Source organism: Parasteatoda tepidariorum, chromosome 11 (genome assembly GCF_982258835.1).
Source record: "Parasteatoda tepidariorum strain Cologne lab strain chromosome 11, Ptep-v5.0, whole genome shotgun sequence".
In the NCBI taxonomy this organism is placed as follows: Eukaryota; Metazoa; Arthropoda; class Arachnida; order Araneae; family Theridiidae; genus Parasteatoda; species Parasteatoda tepidariorum.
This window is the reverse complement of record NC_141765.1, coordinates 81,805,792-81,828,630: the sequence shown is the minus strand read 5'-3', so window position 1 is coordinate 81,828,630 and position 22,839 is coordinate 81,805,792. Positions and strand designations below refer to the sequence as shown.

General features: G+C 28.2%; 1 protein-coding gene across 7 annotated transcripts in view; it reads left to right on the top strand.

Moving 5' to 3' along the window:
- LOC107437443 (four and a half LIM domains protein 2) overlaps positions 1-22,839 on the top strand; it is a 93,494-nt gene that overhangs the window by 60,485 nt on the left and 10,170 nt on the right. For 6 of the 7 annotated variants that reach the window (XM_021147608.4, XM_071187841.2, XM_071187839.2 and 3 more), the window contains 2 exons: positions 10,926-11,126; positions 17,090-17,264. In XM_021147608.4, coding sequence (XP_021003267.1) covers positions 10,926-11,126; positions 17,090-17,264 — 376 coding nt within the window. Of the gene's footprint in view, positions 1-1,478; positions 5,793-10,925; positions 11,127-17,089; positions 17,265-22,839 lie in introns of those variants that run through there. The other variant, XM_087154705.1, reaches the window with a different exon arrangement.

Sequence of the window (22,839 nt, the reverse complement as noted above, 5' to 3'; positions counted from 1 at the left end):
CGTGAAAAATTTATTTCATGTATCTATGTTAAAAACAGGTTAGAAATAAATAAAATAATTAATTTCAGTAAGAAAAAAGTTAATTTCAAAAAATGAACTGACAAACATGTTTGCTAGATTTTAATACTCATCGAAAAATATTATTTAATAGTGTAAATATTAGTTCTCCCTTTTCCTATTCCATAAGCATACTGCAATTTCATTGAGTCTGATGAGTTTCGGAATAAAATACAATAAGTCATATCGTGAAAAATTTATTTCATGTATCTATGTTAAAAACAGGTTAGAAATAAATAAAATAATTAATTTCAGTAAGAAAAAAGTTAATTTCAAAAAATGAACTGACAAACATGTTTGCTAGATTTTAATACTCATCGAAAAATATTATTTAATAGTGTAAATATTAGTTCTCCCTTTTCCTATTCCATAAGCATACTGCAATTTCATTGAGTCTGAGTTTCGGAATAAAATACAATAAGTCATATCGTGAAAAATTTATTTCATGTATCTATATTAAAAGTAGGTTAGAAATAAATAAAATAATTAATTTCAGTAAGAAAAAAGTTAATTTGAAAAAATGAACTGACAAGCATGTTTGCTAGATTTTAATACTCATCGAAAAATATTATTTAATAGTGTAAATATTAGTTCTCCCTTTTTCTATTCCATAAGCATATTGCAGTTTCATTGAGTTTAGTGAACGCGGAATCCTAGTTGACATCCTTTTAAGGCTCCCGACGACGGCTTTGACAAGTGAGGGGGCGAAATATACACAGTTGGCGCTTTATCTCGCTTTATTTCATTTAACATCCTCCGTTTATTTTGGCACAAAATGCGACTTTTTCAAAATGGACATAGGTTGAAATGTATATTTAAAAAAATGGACACGTGTGTGGATAAAGGAACACGTGCGGTAAAAAACTATGTAATGCTCAAAGTGCCTGTTTTAGAAAATGGACGCGAGTCAAAACGCTTATATAATAAAATCAACTCAGCACAAAATGTGCATTTTCAATGTTAAAGAGTGAACCTAAATTTTCAATATCAAACCAATTTGGAATTTTTTTTAAAAAATTTATTTAAAAAAAAACCCAACAGAAAGGAGAAAAAAATGAGTAAAGAAAAATAATAAATAAAAAATAATTAGCAGAATATTCTAATAATTTTCTTTCAGTTAATGATTAAAAATGATTGCTCAGATTTAAAATGGATCTTTTGATCACAAAATTAAATCAATAATAAGATTAGGTTACGAATTTATATTTATTTATTTAAATCAATCAATAAATATAAATTTGTAATCTAAATTATTTTTAGCCTTTAGTTAATTAAAGTACGCTTTAATATACTGAAGTTAAAACTGGGGAAACGTCATCGTTAAATGATGGTTAAATCTGTCAAATCCGTCAAAATGCAAATAAATAATCAGATCACATTTTTAAAAAATCTAATCAATTATTAAATACATTAAATTAAAAGTATTTGTGTTCCTCTGATGATTAGTAACACTGTGTTTGTTAAATTTAAAACATATTCAAGTGTGTTTTTAATAGTAATGAATTTTATTAACAAACTTAAATTAATTCGATTAAAGTATATTTTTCGAATTAAATAAACTTTTTTGAATTATTAAATTATACTTATTTTTTTCAAATTATCGTACAATAAATTTAAAACATGCATTTTAGAAGGTTTTCGTTTTTAACATACATTATTGATGATGTTAATGTATGTATGCTGGTATTTACAAATATATTGTTAAATTGAGAAATTGAATGGTTATTTAATTAAGTTTCAACTATATTTTTATATTTTAGGCGAGTTTCATCACTTCACCTAAAATAATCATTATGGAGCAATGTCCCGGATTGAGGGATAACTGAAAATATTACAAATGTAAATTTTCAGACAATCTTATTGACTAACAAAATAAAAACAAATCAATGAAAGTTTTTTTTTTAGAAACCTTTTATTTCTCAATGCCTATTTATTAGAAGATCATTTTTAAAAAACATCTTAAGGATTTATCCCCCTTTTGTTGTTGACGGAAAAAAAATCTAAAAATAATTTCAAACTTTTTTATTTTGTTGAATAAAGACTTTAAGAATATGTTGAAGGTGATTTATGCTTGACGAATTTGTTTGAGTTGATCAGTAAAATGTTTTAAAAAATAAGAGTAATTTGAAAAACGGCATCAAAAGCCATTTTCTGAAAATATTGTTCCCATTTTGTTAAAGCTTTTTTTAAACATATCTAAATTAAAATACACACCGATGACCATTTTCTCTCAATAATTTAGACATTTTATTGCTCTTCTTATTTAGTTGATCTTGTCTAATTTGGCTATTCCTCCTACATTTTTTTAAAAACACTTTTTAAGCTGAAATGTGCACATTGAAAAACATTATGTATAGTTGCGACAAGCTTCTAGGGGAGTTAGGTCACATTAGGGATTCATGGCCGAAAATGCTGTTCCCTATGTCACACACGAAGAAGCAATTTATAATAGGTAAGCACCCCTAGCGTCGCATGACGACGTTTAAAAGTATGGGTTCCTACCTTTAAGAGTAATTAATTTTATTAATAAACTTAAATTAATTCGAATTAAATAAATTATTCGAATAAAAATTTATTTCGCACACATTTTTAATTATGCTTATTTTTTTCAAATTATCGTACAATAAATTTAAAACATACGCTTTAGGAAAAAAATCTTTCGCAATCGAAATGATATTTATTGAAATGTAGATATAGAAATATCTCTTACAGTATATAGTTAAAACATAAGAAATATCTATAACAATATATAGATAAAAGATTATTCGCAAAACATGAGAAAAACCTGAATATCCAATTGATGTAGGAATAAATATGAAATATAAAAATATCTATTATACAAAAGAATAGATAATGAACTTTCAATTAATATAAATCGAATCTTAAAATTATTCATTTCTAGAAATCGAAATATCGCTTACAAGTAGAATTTGAAGTGTTTCACTTCATTGTTTAAGTTCAAAATTTACACATTATCCTAGAATAGTAAAATATTTATTCCAGAAGAAAACAAAAACGTTAGCGAAGTCTGAAAAATCGGAAAAAACAATCCCACTACAGCCCCATCTGTGCCCAGAGGGTCATGGAGGTTAAGGCTTCACAGTTTAGCTACCAACAACAGGAAGGTGGCAATGTGGTTCAGAATATTAACCGACCGACTCCCAGACAACCTGATATTTATTGGTTTAAAGCTTGGTAGGCTTCAAGATTCTGCCAAGGATCGAATACTAATTCTTCACAATAACACATTAGTGCCTTAGACACTGAACTTCATTAGTGAGGAAGACGAGATTAAAACACTTGTTTGATAACTCCAGAAAACAGACATTAGCTGAGAGTTGACAATTAGTTTCAAGTTTCGTTCAAAAATTAAATAAATATTTATAAGTTTAATCCCACTTCTTAAATATGATTCGTTGGATTTTAATAGAGCAATTATTGCAAATATCGATTTCTTAATGTGTATAATAATTCGACTTTATTTTTGACAATGATTCTAAATATATATATTAAGGCTGATGGTCACAGATCATCCTATGAGTCAGATTTTTAATGAACACTGGAAGAAATTACATTTGAGTGTATTTATAAAAAATCATTTATCATTTATTTCACATTTTAAACAGCAGAATTTACTAAAAAAATAAATAAATAAAGTTTTAACAGGAAAGGTAGGATGACAGATATACTGTTTACACAAATAGTGTTCTTTAGCTCATTACTGTCAAGCAGTCACGAGATGAGTTCTCCTTAATGTTGCTTTCTGTTAGCTCCAGAGCTCATCTCCCAACTGCTAGACTATAGGTTCTGTTACTTTGATTTTAGACGCCATCCCACTCTGATTAATTTATAGGGAGTTAAAAAAAACACATTAAATGACAGCACAAATTTAATAGTAAGTTTTAAGTTCATTTTGCAATCTTCACAGTAGTTATTAACTCCACAGTATGGCAATAATAAATTATTAGTCATTTTAACTTGTCACAAGCTTTAATTACTAATTTTAATACTTGAAACAGGTAATTTTCAGACAATATGTTTGTCGAATCAAGGCGAACCATAGAACGGGGCGATACAATGTTGTGCTGCCATCTGTCGAGGAGTGAAAGAGTTGCATGTTTATTTTCAGTAGCCACCAATGTAGTGATGGTACGAAAAACTTTACTTTTGCTAGCCTAAGCAAATTCAGCGATTTTATTTTTCTCAGATGATAGTCTTTTAAAAAGGTTAAAAAAATACAGTTAAAGATACTTGTGCCGGTGACTTTGCATTAGACAGTTTATCGACGGAGAAATGAAAAACTGCCAAATTTTCTTTACTCTGGCTTTGAATCCGATACCTTTGCCTCTGTAGTTTAAAGCTGAAACCCCATTGGATAAAGTTGTATACCCCCGAATTGTGTTAAGAAGATTTATCTAATAACTGCATAAATTAACAATCTACTCTACTAATTCTTAAGCACGTTACAATTCCAGATGCTGGGAGTTTTTCTCAAAGTAGTGAACTGACAGTATAAATTAACGGCCAATTTTCAAACAGCCATTTTTTTTTAAGTGTAGAACTGACATTAGACTTATTTCCCCAGTTGATAAACTGAACATATATACCAAACACCAAATCTTTAAATGGTACTGCCATCAAACTTAAAATTTAAAAAAAGTATGCATTTCTTAAAAAGTTTTAGGTGTTAAATTTTGATATTAATTTATGCTAAACATCTCTAATGTTTTGTGGATTGGTTGGTTATAGAGTTAAATGGAATATTCTTTTACACAGGGTCAAACTAAAACGACGTTACTTACTCAAGGTTATAAAATAAACCGGTGTTTTCAACTAAGGACATAATTAGGATCTGACGAGCAAAACTGAAAGGAAATACAAGAGAAGGTCGGGTTTGATACAAAATTTGTTCGAGATTCACTTAACAGAAAATTAGTCAACCTCAGAGTCTGCAGTATGCTTGTCAAATGTACTTTCCACTTATTTTAGCAATTATTTTTAGCTCCAACCTTTGGAAACTGTTAAAAATACTATCTGATCCCAAGTATATAATATTCCAGAAAAATCCTGGCAAATAACGTTTTATTTGCCAATACTCAAGTAAAATGAGTGAAAAAAAATGTTTCCCTTGACTTTAAAAAATATATATATATATTTAAAATATTTCCCAAAATTTAAGAACTGATTCTATCTTTAACATTTATTCAAGAACAGATCCTTCTATTGATATTTAAAAACGTTTCTTCAATGCATTTTTTTTTAAAACTTAACATGTTATGAAATTAATATTGACATTATACTTGAAAATATACGATGCAAAATGTTTTATTTAAATAGTCAAAAACAGATATTAACCTTAACATTCAGAATAAAGATCGTCCCCTTGATATTTCAGAACAGATGCTTATCTTAATATTTATAAACAGATCTTCTATGCACCTTTTTAAAACTTTATACTGACACCATTCTTGAAAATATAAGTTGTAAGATCAATGTTCTTGAGTAATACCATCCATCTTTTGAAGTTTTATGTTTGAATGTGTTGGCGACATTTGGCGTCCGATCTAAATACGTTCTATAAATATAACCACTAAAGAGAAAGTTATCATTTCTTGTGTCAGTAGTTTTGAAACATGTCTGAGGATACGGAAGTAAAAAAAATTAAAAAAACAAAGAAGAAAGTCGTTAAGATTGAAAGCGAGGGACCCGTTGAAGTAACAGAAGAAAAAAATGAGGTAAATAAATTTACACACAACTAATTGAGATAATCCATTTTAAAATAAAATTGGATTTAAACTATAGCGCGAAATTTCTTCCTTTAATTTACATTTTTGAAAATGAAAAAAGAAACACTTGTTATTTATGTGATGTCAAAAAGGATTCTTTGTCTTCTCTTGGCAGAATCATTCATCTTGGGACTGATTAAAAGTTTTCTTTTTTTCTTTTGTTTTGTTTTTCTATTACGAACTAATATCCTTGAGTTTTGCAACGAAAAGTATTTTTGTTATTTTATTTCGACTTTATCAATGAAATTATATGTAAATTGAATTAAAAAAAATTCAAACATAAGTTTAAATACAAGTAAATTATGAGTTCTTGATAAAATAATTTAAATATGGGTCATTCTCACAAAAACCAGCTCTCATGGTATTTATGCATATTTTGTTTTTGGAGGAAAGTGTCTTTAAGAATGCATTTAAGCAAAATCATAAAAGTAAGATTGTTAGTTTTTTCAATTCAAATTTTATATGACTAAAATATTGTTTTATACATTATTTCACTTGTCCCCACAGTTTATATAAGCAAAGGAATAAAATATTTCTCAGGAAATAAGCAATGAATTTATTTTTCACTTTAAAATATTGAAATATATAATTTTGAAAATCAGCTTTAAATTCAGCATCATTTAAATGTGTAGCATCATTTCCTTGCAACACTTATTGACTCTCCTGAATTGCCGCATAAAATTTTTCAATAAAATCTTTAATGATTTACAATTAGCAACATTTTCAAAATTGCAGCATGTTTTCATTTTCATTTCACCATTGTAATTCATTAAAATTCATAATACATGAAATCAATTATATTTCATACTTTCATATTTACTTTTATAATGTCTTTTTTTAAAGTAAAATATAATAGTAGTTAAAAATGAATTGTTTAGAATTTTAAACTTTATTAATGTTATCAATTAAATTTTATCAATACGCTTTAAGAGACTACTTCTGTAATAGTTGCTTAGTTTGAGTTTTGAAGTCCTAGAGAAGACTAGTAGTTATTACTTTCTAGTGACGTCATAAAGTAGAGGCCTGTTTTCATTTAATGCGATATATTTTGTCTCCTACTGTTTTATTATTTTTTTTCAATGAATAATTCTTTGACATGATTTTTTTATTTATTCTTAATAAATTTTTTTGATAAGCTTTCTTCAATAATTCAATGAAAACAAACTTCAAAAAGCTCCACTATCTTTTTATTTGTGAATCATAAACTTAGTAAATTAGTATAGCATATTTAAATTAAAGTATAAGTTATAACTGATACCTTTATTTTCGGTTATGTATAATTGTCACAATTTTTTTATTTAAATGAAATTTATTCTTTATTATAGAATAATTGCCCTTCATAATTTTTTTTTTCCGATCTGAAATTTTTATTTTGATTATATTTGTACGTTTGTAAAAAAAATCCATTAAGATTAATAACTGAAGTGACAGTTTTAATAAAGGTATGATTAAATTTTGCAGAGACAAAGACATTAAGTCATAAGGCAATGTCTAATTTATTCTTTACAAAAATTTCCTGAATATTTCGCTAAATGTTTCTAATGTAAAATAATTTGAAATATGCATGTGTATTATAGAATGTAAATACTAATATTAAGTACACATTTCTTTCTATTAATTTATTGCAACTATTTTATTCTTAAACTTTTCTTGTACTTTTGATCATCAAATCCATCTAATCGATTCAATCAAATTTTAACTTTAAGAAAACGTAGATACACTGAAACTAGTTTAAAAGATATTTTCTGTATAAAAGGCAATTTTTTTTAAAAATTAAGAAAACTTACGAAGCATTTATGAAATTTACAATCCCTATGCACTTTTCACATTTATAAAAACAAGTTTTGGCTTAGCAGACGGAAGCTCATTATTGTATTTCAATTCAATGCTATTTATAGTTCATTTTTTAAAAAATTTTATTTTGATTTTGATTTATTTCAATAAGCTAAAAATAATTTAAATCAAAAATATTTTTAATTTTATTTTTTCTGTTTCAGAATTCGTTTTTTCAAACTTTCTTCTTTTGTGAACTATTAAATTCAAAGTTTTAGCTAATTTGTTTTAGTACTTTCTTTTAGTAATGCAGTTTTTTCACTATCTCTTCAGTATTAGAGTTGTCTTATAAAACGTTATAAGTAATAAAGTGCAACATTTGAATTCAAATATTTTACCTCGTGCTCTACAAATAAATTTCAGAATTTTTCCACGATGTTTCATATCAGATTAAGAGATGTCTCCTACTAGGCTTATTTGTGAGATTAATTGTTAAAATAAATCTTTTGATATTTGTTAAGTCAAAATGTAAAAAGGCTCAAATGCTTAAGTAAAAATGCTCATCGTAACAAAAATAGTACGAAAAATTTTGCAAAATTATTCCTTGGAGTATATTCCCTATAATTGTTATATCATTTTCAAGCAATCTTATTGAAATTATTTTTCCTGAAACAATATTCACAAATAGTAGAACAATGCACATTTCCTGTCATGAAATTTATCCCGTTTTGATAATGAAAATTGGCTGCCTGCCTTCTTCTCTTTCTATAGTTTTTTTTTTAAAACGCTCATAACCGCCCACGCTTTGATGGAGGAGCGCTGTATCAAAGAACTTAGAGTGCTGTATCAGCTAAATGGTCCTTAAAAATTACACGAAATAGTATGCATATAAGTAGGCTGTCGACTATCTGGTCTAATGAATAGGAAAAAAAAAATTGCCGAAAAGGACGAATTTTAACTTCGTAACCTCCCTTTTATGCAATCAAAAACACGTGTTACAGGATTAATGATTAATGTAAATTATAAATTTATTAATAAAGTACACAAATGTTTAAAGCTATGACTAGGAAGAGTCAAAATGTACAGAATCCTCTTTTTTTCTTCTTCCGTCTCCCTAGACGAGATTTACAAACGATTTGTTCCATTATATTTCTTTTTCTACAAAACTAGATGGTTGAGAGCTGTGATCGGAAAAACTGCATTATTTTTGTAGTTTTCTACAACTACAACTACTTTGTTTTAAATTTAGTTAACTGCAATTACAATTATTTTCTTTTTAAATGTAGCGACTACAAATTACTTTGGAATTAAAGTAACTACATCACTACTTTAAGGATACTTACGATAAATGTTAGGGAATAATTAAGAAATATTTATGCATGAGTCAGTTTGCTAAGCCAAAACATTTTTGTTCGAATTTGTTCGTTTTATCTTCAACTTTTTCTGCCTTTTTGCGAATATTTAATTTAGGAAATGCGAAGATTACTTGAAATTTTTTAATTGTTTAATGCTCTTTTATTTCTTCTAAGAAATTAAGTACATCGAAAATACGTTCACTTCCTTTTAAAATCCTTTTCAATGTTTCACAAGTGCGCAGTCGGAAAAAAAAAAGAAAAAAAAAAAAAAAAAAAGATATCACTTTGAATGACTTTCGTTCTAATGATCGGATTTTTACGAACTATGTGTCAACCTAAATGGTTCCTAGGGGTGACCTCATGTATGCTAATCAATTAGTGCTAACTATGAATTAAGTTATTAAATCAGACACAAAAACGTACTTTCTCTGAATAAATTTACATATTTTTTAACATATTTGGAATCCTGACCCTTGAAATAGACAAATATTTGAAAAAAATTGGGTCGTAAATTGGGTAGCAATAAAGATTTATATATCTGGCGAAAGTTTAAAAAAATGCCAAATTACTTCGCCATAGAAGGTGAAACAATAGAACACAGCCATAAAGAAACTGAATGAATGACAAGACTGCAAAACATCGTGTTTCTCCGTTGCTAAGCAACCAAAAGGTGAATTTTTGGGGGTGCTTTCTTGGCAAAGAAAACATATTATTTTATCTTTAATCATCTTTAAAAATAAAATTTGAATCAATTAATAAATTATTTATGATTTTCCACGATTTTAGAATCTGAACGTTGAACTTCATAAAAAGTTCAACGTCAGATAAATGACACTATTTATTTTTTTAAAGCTATTTTAGCTTCATTTTTATGAAAATTTTGTACTAAAACCAAATTTACATAAGTTATTATATATGTATGAAGTGTTGCAGGGCTAATTGCTTTTACACCTCAGTTCAAGTCTCCTAGGTAAGGGAAAGAAGAAAAAAAAAAGATCCAGCAAAAAATTTGAAGGGCCTGAAAAAGATAGCGATTCTGATTGCACAACCACAAGGTTTTATAAAATTGACGGTATTTCTTTTCGATGAACTTGAAAAACTTAGTAAATGCTAAGTGGCGTTTTAAAAGCATTTTGATATATATATATATATATATATATATATATATATATATATATATATATATATATATATATATATATATATATATATATATATATATATATATATATATATATATATATATATATATATATATATATATATATATATATATATATATATATATATATATATATATATATATATATATATATATATATATATATATATATATAAGCATGATTTGCAAATAGCATCCCTATGATTCTATACATTCCGAAACTGACTTTATCCACAATAAAATCCTCATGTGACGGATTTCCTCATGTTTTCATCTATAATAAAATTAAATGATAAAAAATAATAAATAATTATTAAAAATTATTTTTTGCATGAAATTATGTTTGGTTAAATGGGTTTTATAAGTGGAGGAAATTTTTTTCCGAGTCGTTTTATTAGTTTTAAAAATATGACTAAAAACGCAAAAAGTGAAATTAACATTAAGGGGTTCGAACTTTGGATCGCTCTCCTGACCAAACTAAATAAGTAAAAATATATACAGATGTTACTTCAGACAAAGTACGTTTTTGTGTCCGATTTCGTGTAATTAATAGTTAGCACTAAATAATTTGCATATTTGAGGTCACCCCCAGTAACCATTAAGATGGATACTTAGAGCATGAAAATCCGATCATGAGAATTATTCTGGGTGATATCTTTTTTTGCCGAGTGCACACTCGTGAAACATAGGTGTTATTAAAGTTTCATTACTTGTAGCGCGGTACTTCCGACCTCTGGTTGGAAGTTTATTACTTTATAAATGATTTTGAATTAAAATGACTTTTTGTTGTAGCTTATTTTCTCTGGTGAATATACTAAAGCCATGTCAAAAGATTGGCATTCAACTCACTTCTGTTGCTGGCAATGCGATGAAACATTGACGGGACAACGATATGTTTTGAGAGATGATCATCCATATTGTACAAAATGTTATGAGCAAGTTTTTTCTAATAGTTGTGATGAATGCGGCAAAGTTATTGGAATAGATTCAAAAGTAAGTAGATTTCAACTTTTGTTTTTAAACAGTTTCGTGCTCATCGAGTCAGCCAGCAGAAGTAGAATACGGAGATTGAATCACCAACTACATTCACATTCACTATCACAATCACAATTGTTGATTGTCCTTACGTAGATCTCATTGCGCAAAATTTACGTTTATAGTTATCGGCTTATTAAACTTTGATAGTGAAAACATTTTTAATTTAATTTATCGTTCTTTAAAAATAGTTTGCCGTTTTTTAGAAAATACTTTTTAAATATTTTTAAAATATTTCAAGTCGTACAAAAGATAAATGCTTTTGAAAATAAAATACATTTTAATATCAATTATCAACAAATGTCTCCACTTCATAGCAAAGTTTTACGATTACCATTCTACATCAGAAGAGTTAACCCAAATTTGTTTTAGAAACTTTTCAAACTTTATTAAAAAAATATAAAAATGAAAACAAACGCTTTTATTTATGTAGACGCATAATAAATTTCCTTCGAATTATATCATGTGAAATATTTGTCCGATAGAAATGATTTTAATGTGATTTAAATGTTGTTTTGCCTAAATGTTTTTATTTCCAGTCGGGAACCAGTCGCATTATAAATCCAAATTTTACCGGTTTATCGGTCTGGTAAAAGATTCAACTTACACCGGGTACCAAGTATTTGAACCCGGCAAAATTTTAGAACCCGATACGCCTCTTATTTCTTTCATTCATCTCTGAAGATTAAAATTAATTTGAACTTTAATCGATTGCTTTAGAACGGCAATGATCAGAACATTTTGAGCACGTTCTAAAAGCTCTATGTCAGGAAACTGGAAACTCAGCCATTTATTAAACGAACATCTTTCTCACGAATTTAGGCAAATATATAAATAAAAATTCTAAGAAGACTCTTTTCCATCTTGCACTTCAAGAACAACAAACGTCCATGATGTCACTTAAAAAAGAAAACAAAACTAAGGTCAAGCGCGAGGGAAAGAACTAAATTTTTGACAGAGCTCTAGGGGAATTAAAAATATTATTTAAAAAATCACAAACAATCTTGTGTTTATTAATTTTTCGTCGTTCTTGTTCAAAATTAAAGGGAAAATATCAGCTTGAATTTTATACAAATTTCATGTTTATTTGTATAATAGAATCTGGGCTGTCATGCTTTAAATAAGATGGCTGGGGAGAAATCAGGAAAAACAGCAAAACAACGAAAAGAGAATTGACAGGGTTAGTGTTGACGCAGATCATGACGTCGATCGTCAACCCCTCCCTCTCTCTCAGCGTTCTAAACGTTTTCTTGAAACCTAAAGTAATGTATGTTTCTCGTCAAATTTTTATAGCTAAATAGTTCATTAATCTATATTAAGGAGCTCGTTTGGATAGAAAATAATCCATTTGATGCAATAGCATCATTAATTTTTAATTTAAAGATAATTAATTAAAAAAAAATTAAGGTTTAGTTGTTAGTTTCGGTTTTGGAAGATTGTTTCGACCATTTACAAATTGCGATTTCTGTATTATTCGATATGATGATATTTAATTAAAAGATGTATGTTTTGGAGTAACGTTGGAATTGCTTTTAATACTTTTTAATTATAAATTAAAATAGGTATTTTATTTATTTATTTCGGAATTTAAATTTTTTTTCATGTAGAATTTTATGATAGTTAACGGTTCCCACAAAAATCTAAATTTTTGTTTAGAAAACATTACATATTTAGCTTATACATTAGCTGAATATCTTAAGCCTTTGAAATTCTAATTGCGAAACATAAAAAATTCTCAAAATAAAACTGTATGAGAATATTTTTATAAATGAAATATCCAATGACCCTCAAAACAATAAATGGAAAAAATTACGTATGTTTTGAGCGACACAAAATGTTATTTTGATAATCTTTTAGCTTTTTTCTCAGACAATTGTAGTTTTACTGGCCTCACTGCGGTGCGTATAAGGCAAATATATAATTTTTTTTAAATAATTTTAAGACGTGAGAGATAAAGTGCTAACAAAAGGAAATTAATTATGACTATTAATTAGTTGAAAAATGGTCTGTAGGAGTGCTATCCGTGTGTAATTGGTTTATAACAATTCAATTAAAATGTAATTGGTTGGAAACAACGCGTTCCATAACCTATCATATTTTAAAAGGATCTAATTTTAACTGAATTCTCACTTACTGTATCAAAATCCATTGTATGAAATACAATAACAGTATGAGGACACATAACTTTCTAAAAGACAATTATTTGTACTTTCATTTTTTGCAAATAGTTATTCTTTTTATTTTGTAAAATTTCCTATCATTTGCACTTGGTTTCTGCCTAATACAATAGTTTTAACCCTTAATGCACTGCAGTCAGACCGGCAGACAAACAACAATTGTTTCACTTTAATCAACGTTCACATAGAGTATATGAGAATTTCATATTTACATAAATGAAATGATTTTTCCTTAGAATGCTTCTAATGGTATTATGAACTAATGATAACATTGATGCCTCATACAGCCCCAGATTTAAATACATTGGGCGTTATTAAGTTGTCACTTTATAAATTGAAGCAAAGTATGCTATTATACAACTCAGTATCACTCTTCAATATTTATATAAAGCTCATTTATTGTTGCTAAATTCCACAAAACTGTAATAGAGAATAAGCATAATTGTGTAACTGTAAAGTTAAATTCTTTATAATTATAGATTGTGTTTTTAAAATATTACATGCATAGAAAATATTTTATAAAATCTAATCACTATTAATTATGAAATTTTTTTATAAATTTATGAACTAGAAATTGTTTCGGACTTACCAACATTCTCACACATAAAAAATATGATGGTTTGTTATTTTTACTGATAAGTGATAATTAATAATATTTTTATTTCGAACCTGACCAAGTTATTAGACTCACTATATGATTCTATGTAAAATCTTAATTATCAGGTGATACTATACATCTCTATCGTTTTTACGCGACTGAAACCGGTTTGCACTTGTTTACGTTCGTGTATCAATTGGTTAAATTAGGCGATATATAATATAAATTCGACGATTGGATAAATTAGACGATATATTATATAAATATGGAATATTAATTATATTAGGTATTATATTATTATATTGTAATAATTAGATCAAATTATTAGACGGACAGTAGTTTTTAATAATTACATCTTTTGCACGAGTTTATATGCAATACTTTTTATATTTAAACACATATGTGATCAGAAGATTTCTTACATATTTCCTATTTATATTTATTTTTAACGTATTGCATTACAATGTTAACCTATTGATACACGAACGTTAACGATTGTAAACCGGTTTCAGCCACGTAAAAACAATAATTCTGTATAGTAAAACCTGATAATTAAGATTTTACATCGAATCTTACAGTGCGTCTAATAATTTAGCCAGAGACTGTAGTATGCTTTGTTCTAGTAAATTGCGTGTATTTTTGTATTCTCTATAATGAGTTATTAGAATAAGCTCATTTTCCCCCACATTTATATTAACTTGCAACCTTCTATATTTTCGACTACTTTTTTTAAAGGTTTAAAAAATGTATGTTATAATTTTTGTAAAAACGTTATCCTGTATAAAAGGATCGAATAATCAGGCAGTCTTTAACTTTTTAAGAAATATTTAAAAAAGAAATATGTTTAAAAAAAGTTTTACAGTTATAAGTGATAGGATGTAAAAAAATCCTTTGTAATTATACATAAATTTTTACAATAAAATGTTAAGCAGTTTTTAATGGAATATTGATAAAACATAGGTAATTATCTTTTTTTTTTTTTTTTTTTTACGAAATTCCTTTTTGATAAGTTAACTTTTTAAATACGTGAAATAGGCATATGCGGATGCAATTATTTTTGGATTCAAACTGTATTACACTAGGTATTACACTGTCAAACTGTATTACAATAACATAAAGGGGATCAACTCACTTTTGAAAACATATTCTTTATTTTTTAGTGGTCAGCAAATTTAAGAGGGTGCAAATTGATTTCAAAATAATGTTTATTTGGTGAAAGGACTTACTTTTATTACTAATTAGTTATAACTAAGGTCAAAACATATGTTTAATGCTTAAGTTACTGACTTCAAGTTCATATGTCAGGCCACGCACATAGTTTAGAATATGGTATAGTTAGTATTATGGTATAGCAATGCGAAGCTCACTACTAACAGATTGAGACAAATTAAAAATTGATGTGTAATAAATAAAAATTAAGTAACTTTTAAATAAATTTTCATTAATTACTTAAAACTCTTTAAATTTTTTAATTTATTGTTATATTTTGCACTGTTAGTCAACGGCGACTGACTCGTTCTAAACGGAAATTTCAGTGTCAGCCTCTCATGACTTACGCACTCAGTGTGTTAAAGTGCTCCTTACCTTTTTCTTGGTCTAAGACTTGTGAATAAAAAAATACGCAAATAAAAAATACTAATTGAATAAAAGAATACTAGCAGCATTTTACAATAGATGCTCACTATTCAAATCAATGTTTCCAGACTTTAAATTGCTCACACTATTTTGCTAAATAAATCTTTAAATAATTCTAATCTCAATAATTCTAATGTAGCCAAAATTTGTACTGTTTGTACATAGAACCTTAGTTCTATCGAGTTGGTTTTAATATTATTAGTTTCAACGTAAAAAAATACATCGAAAACATTATTTGCCTATATACAATGTTTAAATTCTGCTCACCTCTCCTTATTCTTAAATTCAAGATCGAGGCTACTAAAGCTCAACTTGGGGGTAAACTTTGATATTCATATTGGGTCACAACTTTAAGAACAAAATATCCATCCTTTCCCTAATTATTTTTGTGTTCAATTACTAAGGAATTGGTTGACAATAAGAAGACCTTGGAGTTTGCTCCCTTACTCCATCGGAGGTAAAAGGCTAGCCTCCATAGACATAATGGAACCAGCCCCCAAAGTTTGGTTCGGTCCCTGTCTATAAAGGAAAAAATAACATTTAGGGAACAGCAGCAGAGATTCTTGAAGAGGGTTTGCAACGTCCTCTCCTCCCAATCACTACTGGGGGAACCGCGATGGCTCAGGCCTTGAGGGAAAGCTCTATTCTTTGCCTGAGCCTCAGGGGATAGAGAGTTTGCCCTGCAATGGGGTAAACCGCTTTCGAATCACAGTGATGGCTGGTCGATACGAATTCCACACCCGGCTCGCACCGACCACAATGCTGAAGTAAAATATCCTCAGTGGTAGAGGGATTCTGGGTTAGAGTCCCATTGCCATTAGACTAACCGTGGGAGGTCTCCGTAGTTTTCCTCTCCCTATAACACAAATACGGGCTAGTTCCATCAAAAAGTCTTCCACGATGGCTAATTTCTCCCAATACTTGATCCAGGAATTCTGGATTGGATTCAAAATTACAAGGCTACGGAGTTGAACATTAGTAGTCGTAAACCTTAATTGGGTCGGCTGTTCAATAAAAATCACTACTGGGGTTACGAAAGGATTAGGGAGATTTTTACACTATTGATAAGCAGTTCTGTACTATTAATTTAAACCTTGAGAATATATTTATAGCATCCACAAATTTTGACATAAAAAGAAAAACATGGCGGTGCACCTGACCATATATGTAGAGCTGTCCAACAACCGGTTCACAGGTGACGTTGCTTCTTATGTGGATGCACTGGATCGGTATGCATATGATAATATGCTAAATTTGAGTACGTTGCTCACCCTGTAAGTTGTTTTTCTGGTATAGCAGACCACACTTAGCAATTCCCTACTTTAGTTACGTAATCAAAGTGTTCTTCTCTTGCTGCCATCTTGAATTTACTGAGGTGGTAAGTAAAGAAAAAAACTTAAATACTATTATCTGGATAAGTGAAATACTGTTTTTGAGACTAAAACTAAGTCGGTAAAACTAATAGTTTAGTTGATGTTTTTGAATATAATAATATTTCTTCTACTTTTTAGGATCTCTCTTATAAAGAAAAACACTGGCATGAATCATGTTTTTTGTGTAATAAATGTAAAGTGTCATTAGTTGATAAACCTTTTGGGTCAAAAGCTGAAAAAGTGTATTGCGCAAATTGTTATGACGCTGCTTTTGCATCTAGATGTGATGGTTGCAACCAAGTGTTTAAAGCAGGTATGTGATTCTTGTATTATTTAAATCACATACATACAAGTCTTATTTTTAATCTATTTGCTAAAATTATGGGAATCTCAGAAAATTCTAATTTCTTTCATATAAAAATGTTTTCTTTCTTCAAGTTGATATATTCGATCAAGTAAAATTAAAATTCTTTTTTACATTTCATTTGTTAAAGAACCAACAGATGCAATAGAGTTAGTACCCCTAATGTTTCAAAGAGAATTTTAATTTTAGGCTGAAGCAAACTCTTATTACTAAGTATTTTGAAATTATTTTATTATTTAAAAATGAAAATATTACTTTCACAAATAAAAATTTATATAAAAGAGTAGGCAAATATTGGATTGGTCAACTCCCAATCTCTAATTAAGGAAACATTCCAATATTAATTACATTGACGTATGGAAATAATAAATTTGAAGTAAATTAAGAAATGAAAAAATAATGACATAACTTGGAAATATTAACAAAAAATATGCAGATCCAGATCGATATTCAAACATAATTTGTAGCAAACACAATAATAATCTATGAGCATCTAAGTATGTTTTATTTTATTTAGCTTTAATAAAAAAATATATTTATTAACTTCTTAAATACGATATTTTGTTTCATTTAAAATTTGTTTCGCTTAGTTAAAAAATATTAATTAGTAAATCTATTTAAAAAAATATATAATAAGAAATCAGCTTATTTCTAAATGCTCTAAAATGTTCTTGTTCTCTTCGGTATTTTGTTCAAAATTTCAGTAAGATTCTTGGTGAATAATTGCCAATATTGGCCACTTTTTTTTCCTACCTCGTGCGCCAAAGAGAAACCCAGTTTCCATGACAACGGCTGCCTTTCTCTCTAGTGCTAATGTGAAATTTGAACGGGAATTCACTTAGAAAATTTTACAACAAAGGCATTTGAGAATGAATAGACAAAATTTCGTGTAATTATGTGATATTACAAACGAAAATGTGCAATATATAACATGAAAATCAAAACAGAAGCATAGATATTGGTAAAAAGTTTTAATCCTAACAAAAAGTATATACGATTTTTTTTGTTCAGTTGAATGCAATTAAAATGCGGACCTAGAAAATTTTCCCCAGCAGTAAATTTGGCGGAAAGCTGTGCTGCTTATGCCTCTATCACACGAGAGAAAAATATGTGCAACTGCAAGTGTAACTGCAAGTGTAAGTGCAACTATAAGTGAAATTCCTCCGTTCGGAGTTGCCGAAAGGGTTGCTTAATTGCCTGAACGGTTGCATGTAATTGGGTTACCATATTTTGTTATTTATCTTTACTTTTGGCTCATATTTAATTTTATCATATGATTCTATTATATCATAGTTTCTCAACGATGTTCGTAAAGATGCTGTAGAATATTGATTGATTTTGATTTAATTTTTTACATTTGTATTTGTGTTAAGTCTTTTCTTCAGCAGCAAATTAAAATTCTGAAAACTTTATTTCCCCATTAGTGAAGTAGCATAGTATAAAAAGGATTATGATTTCTACCTCATAATATGAGATAATGTTAAGATATCATTGAATTTCATGCTGCGTCCCTAAAAAGGTAAGGGGGTGAAAGGGGGATGGACTTAAATACTATCTAGAATTTTGACGATTTTTTTACGCTGATTTGAGTGACTAATGTATAAAACATGGTGCGTAGCATTTTTAAAAAGTGCTTTTTAAGTGAAGTAGCATAGTATAAAAAGGATTATGATTTCTACCTCATAATATAAAATGATATTAAGATATCAATGTTGTGTCCCTAAAAGGATAAGGGGGTGAAAGGGGGATGGACAAATACTATCTAGAATTTTGACGATTTTTTTTATCTTGATTTGAGTGACTAAGGTATAAAACATGGTGCGTAGCGTTTTTAAAAAGTGCTTAAAGGTGCTTATTTTTGATTTTCATTTTTTAAAGGCCCTTAAAGGTGCTTTTCTTAATAAGTGTTTTTAAAAAGTACCTTATTTTCCTTTTTCGAAAATGAGATTTATGAAAGGGAATGTCGATTTTCGCCACATATTATGTAAAAACGTACTTTTCACATTTTTCTATTTCACGTTTTCAGAATTCATTCGTCCCGCACTGGACTGATCGTTAAGACACGGTTCCCAGCAGATCACCGAAGTCAAGCATCACTGGCTATGGTCAGTGTGCGGGTGGGTGACCACTTGGATCAGTCTGCGTAGGGACCGAGGGTGTGCGGTATGGGTCCTCGTTAAACTGTGCTACCGCAAAGTGCTCAACTTCGTTCGCAGGTCGTCGGGCTACCGAGGCGGGGGTGCCATCCCCTCCACATAGGATCAAAATTGTGATGGCATGTCTTCGGATCATCCTCCGGGATGTTTCCCAGACCGTCGCCAATAGCCCATTGTGCAGCTCTAGTGCGACGTAAATTAACAACAGCAGAATTCATTCAACCATGATCAATTTCAGCGTACCGTCAATCCATAGCGTATGAAAGCGCCAATCATTTTACAGGTTTGGTGAAATACTTGCGAGTCCGCATGTGCGTCTAGTGAGCTGGGTTCGGTGAGATTCTTGCTCTCTCATGCTGTATTTTGCAAGATATTCTCAATTTCAGGCTTTATTTTCCACCCTCTGAAATCGAACCGAAAAATCTCTTGATCATTTTTTAATGGCTAATATAATCAAGAAAACAGTTCTTTGTCAAATTCTAGTTATTTTATCATGATCATGTAAAGTCTGAGAATTATTTTGCATTTTGTCAATTTACCTAGAGCTTTAAAATATTTTTTGAGTGCCTAAAATATTCTTAAAAGTTGCTTATTTTTTGTTGAAAGATTTGGCTCCGCACCCTGTAAAAGCATAGTTTATTTATATATATTTACTATGTAACATGCTAGCTAGGCAAGTGCGGTATCATTATCTATGTAAACACTAAATCGAATGAGAATAAAAACAAGCTGTCTGATTTAATAGTTTAACAATTCGAAAATTTATAAAAAGTTTCATGTGTAGAAAGGACAATTTTATGACTTATACCACTTTATGCAACTGACATTGCTATCTAATCAAGTAGGGCATTTCTTCAAATTTATTTTTTAAGCTTAATTCAAAAACATAGTCCTTTGAAATAATTCTGTAGAAGAAATGATGGTTTAATGTATGAAATATAAAATTTTTGAATTACCTTTCACTCATAAAATATTTATAACATCAAAACTATTAGATCTATCAAATCAATTCTATTTTTTAAATTGAGTCTAAAAAATACATAATAAATAATGTCAGACTTGTCTATACTACAATGTCTCAGAATTTTATTTTCATCAAATTAATTTACATTACATGAAGGGATCATCAATTTTATTCATTTACACATTGCATATCAGGAATATCACTTTTATGAAAATTATTTTTTCCACTTTCTTAGTAAAATTGCTTTTAAATATAAGAGGATTTTCAATGTCATACTTACATTTTATTATTGTAAAATTTAAAACATTCATTATTGGTATAAGATAATTTAATTAAAAATTATAGGATTTATTTTGGGACAAATTTATTGTAATATACAGTATATAGATTAAAATTTATTAATAACTAAGAAAAAAACAATATTTTATTAAGAACATACTTTTTATGTATCATATTATTTTGTTATAGCCTTTTACGTGTTTTGTTTTGCATTTTAAATAATACAAGAATCAATTTAAAAAATAAAACATTTATTGTCAAGTGAAACATTTAGAACATTATTCATTTTTATTTCTTATTTTTTAATTTCTTCCATAAAAACAATATTACATCTCTTTCCTTCTTTACCAGATAAACCTTACAGGATTATACGAAATATCTGAAATAAAAGAAAGAAATCACTTTCATGATAAAATTTCACCAACACATTATTAGAATAAGGAAGATGAAATGCCATTAATTTGAAATCATTTAAGTCCTTAGGTATCCCTTTTAAACTTATTTTAAGTTTGACAGATATTTTGATTATAGTTCTAAGATTATTCTATACACTAATGAAAGATGGCATGTGTGTTTAGTTTTGTAGTTCTTATGTTTGGATTGAAATTTGTTTCAAGAAAAATAAATTGTATTTATAAACGAAGACTCTTAAAAATGTAAGTATATTGAAAAATTAGTAAGGTACACTTACATACTTACTGTCATTATAGAAAAGCTAAGTATCAAGAGATAAATGTGAAGTATAAATAAAAAGTAAAGTATCATTAGTTAACTTTGAATAATTATAAACAAAATATTATGCAAATCATCATACACAAAAAAAAAAAAAAAATAGAAGGGATGAATGTAGAAACAGACAAGGAGATTGGGAATTTGCATTTTTAATAATTACTTTTTATATATAATATACTACCTTTCTTGTAATACTTTTCAATAATTACTGGAAAATGGGGTAACTTTGTGAGAAACAAGGTAAATATTTACCACACATATTTTCTAACTTGTTTTAAAATGAGATTTTCAAAAATTAAAAGAATTCTTAGGGAAGAATAAAATAATTATTTCACTAATAATTATAAAATTTTCAAATAATCGGACACATGCTTTTACAATCAACAGAAACAAAGATTAAAATTTAAAAATAAAGAAATATAATCATTATTATATTTTATGTTATAATACTGAAACAAAGTTTGGCGAGTTGCTTGGCGAATATTTCAAAGTAAAGCTTTTCGCCAGTATAATTCTTTACATATATAAAAATAGAAATTATTTCTATTTAAAGTAATTAAAACTTTGATCGGAACAAATTATAATAAGTTTTAAATTTATTAGCTTAAAATAAATAAATATTTTAAAAGAAAATTTATCGCAAAAATAATGTACTATACTCACCGATACTAAAATCGTGTGCAGGTTCCTGTTATGGTAGTACATCAACTGCATTGAGATGGTCATCTCATAGTGCGAAAGTATTTTTAATGCTTTCATTTTAAAGGAAATGTTATTATTAAACTAAAAACTTGTTCCGTCTCATCTATAAAAAAATTTCATCCGATCATCCTCTTCCTAACGTCGCCGCCATTTTTATTTACATTTGTATATGTCATCACATAAAATTGAAACGTCATAAAAAGCAAACGATCTGATTGGTTCATGAAAGAAATTGCCTGAACGGTTGCAGATATTTAGTGCAACCGTAATTTCTATATCACACGAGCAATTTTTGGAGAAATTTCATTTACAGTTGCACTTACACTTGCAGTTACACTTGCAGTTGCACATATTTTCTCTCGTGTGATATAGCCATTAAGATTGCCGTATTTGCCGTTTATTTGTGATTGGTATTGTACTTTCTGTGCGCATAAAATGGATGTATCTGCTTATTTACTGAAAAAGAGCTAATATAGATTTTAAAATATTCAATTATTCATACAATAAATATAGTTTCCTAGAAGAAATTTGAAATTAACTCTTTCAGAACAGACAATAAAATTTTTAAAGATGATATGAGAGGAATGAACTGTAATTAATGCAAATAAATCAGAAAAGTTTACTTACCTGCAAAATAAATCGACAATTTCAAGGACAACTTGCATGAGATGATATCAAGCTTCAACAACAA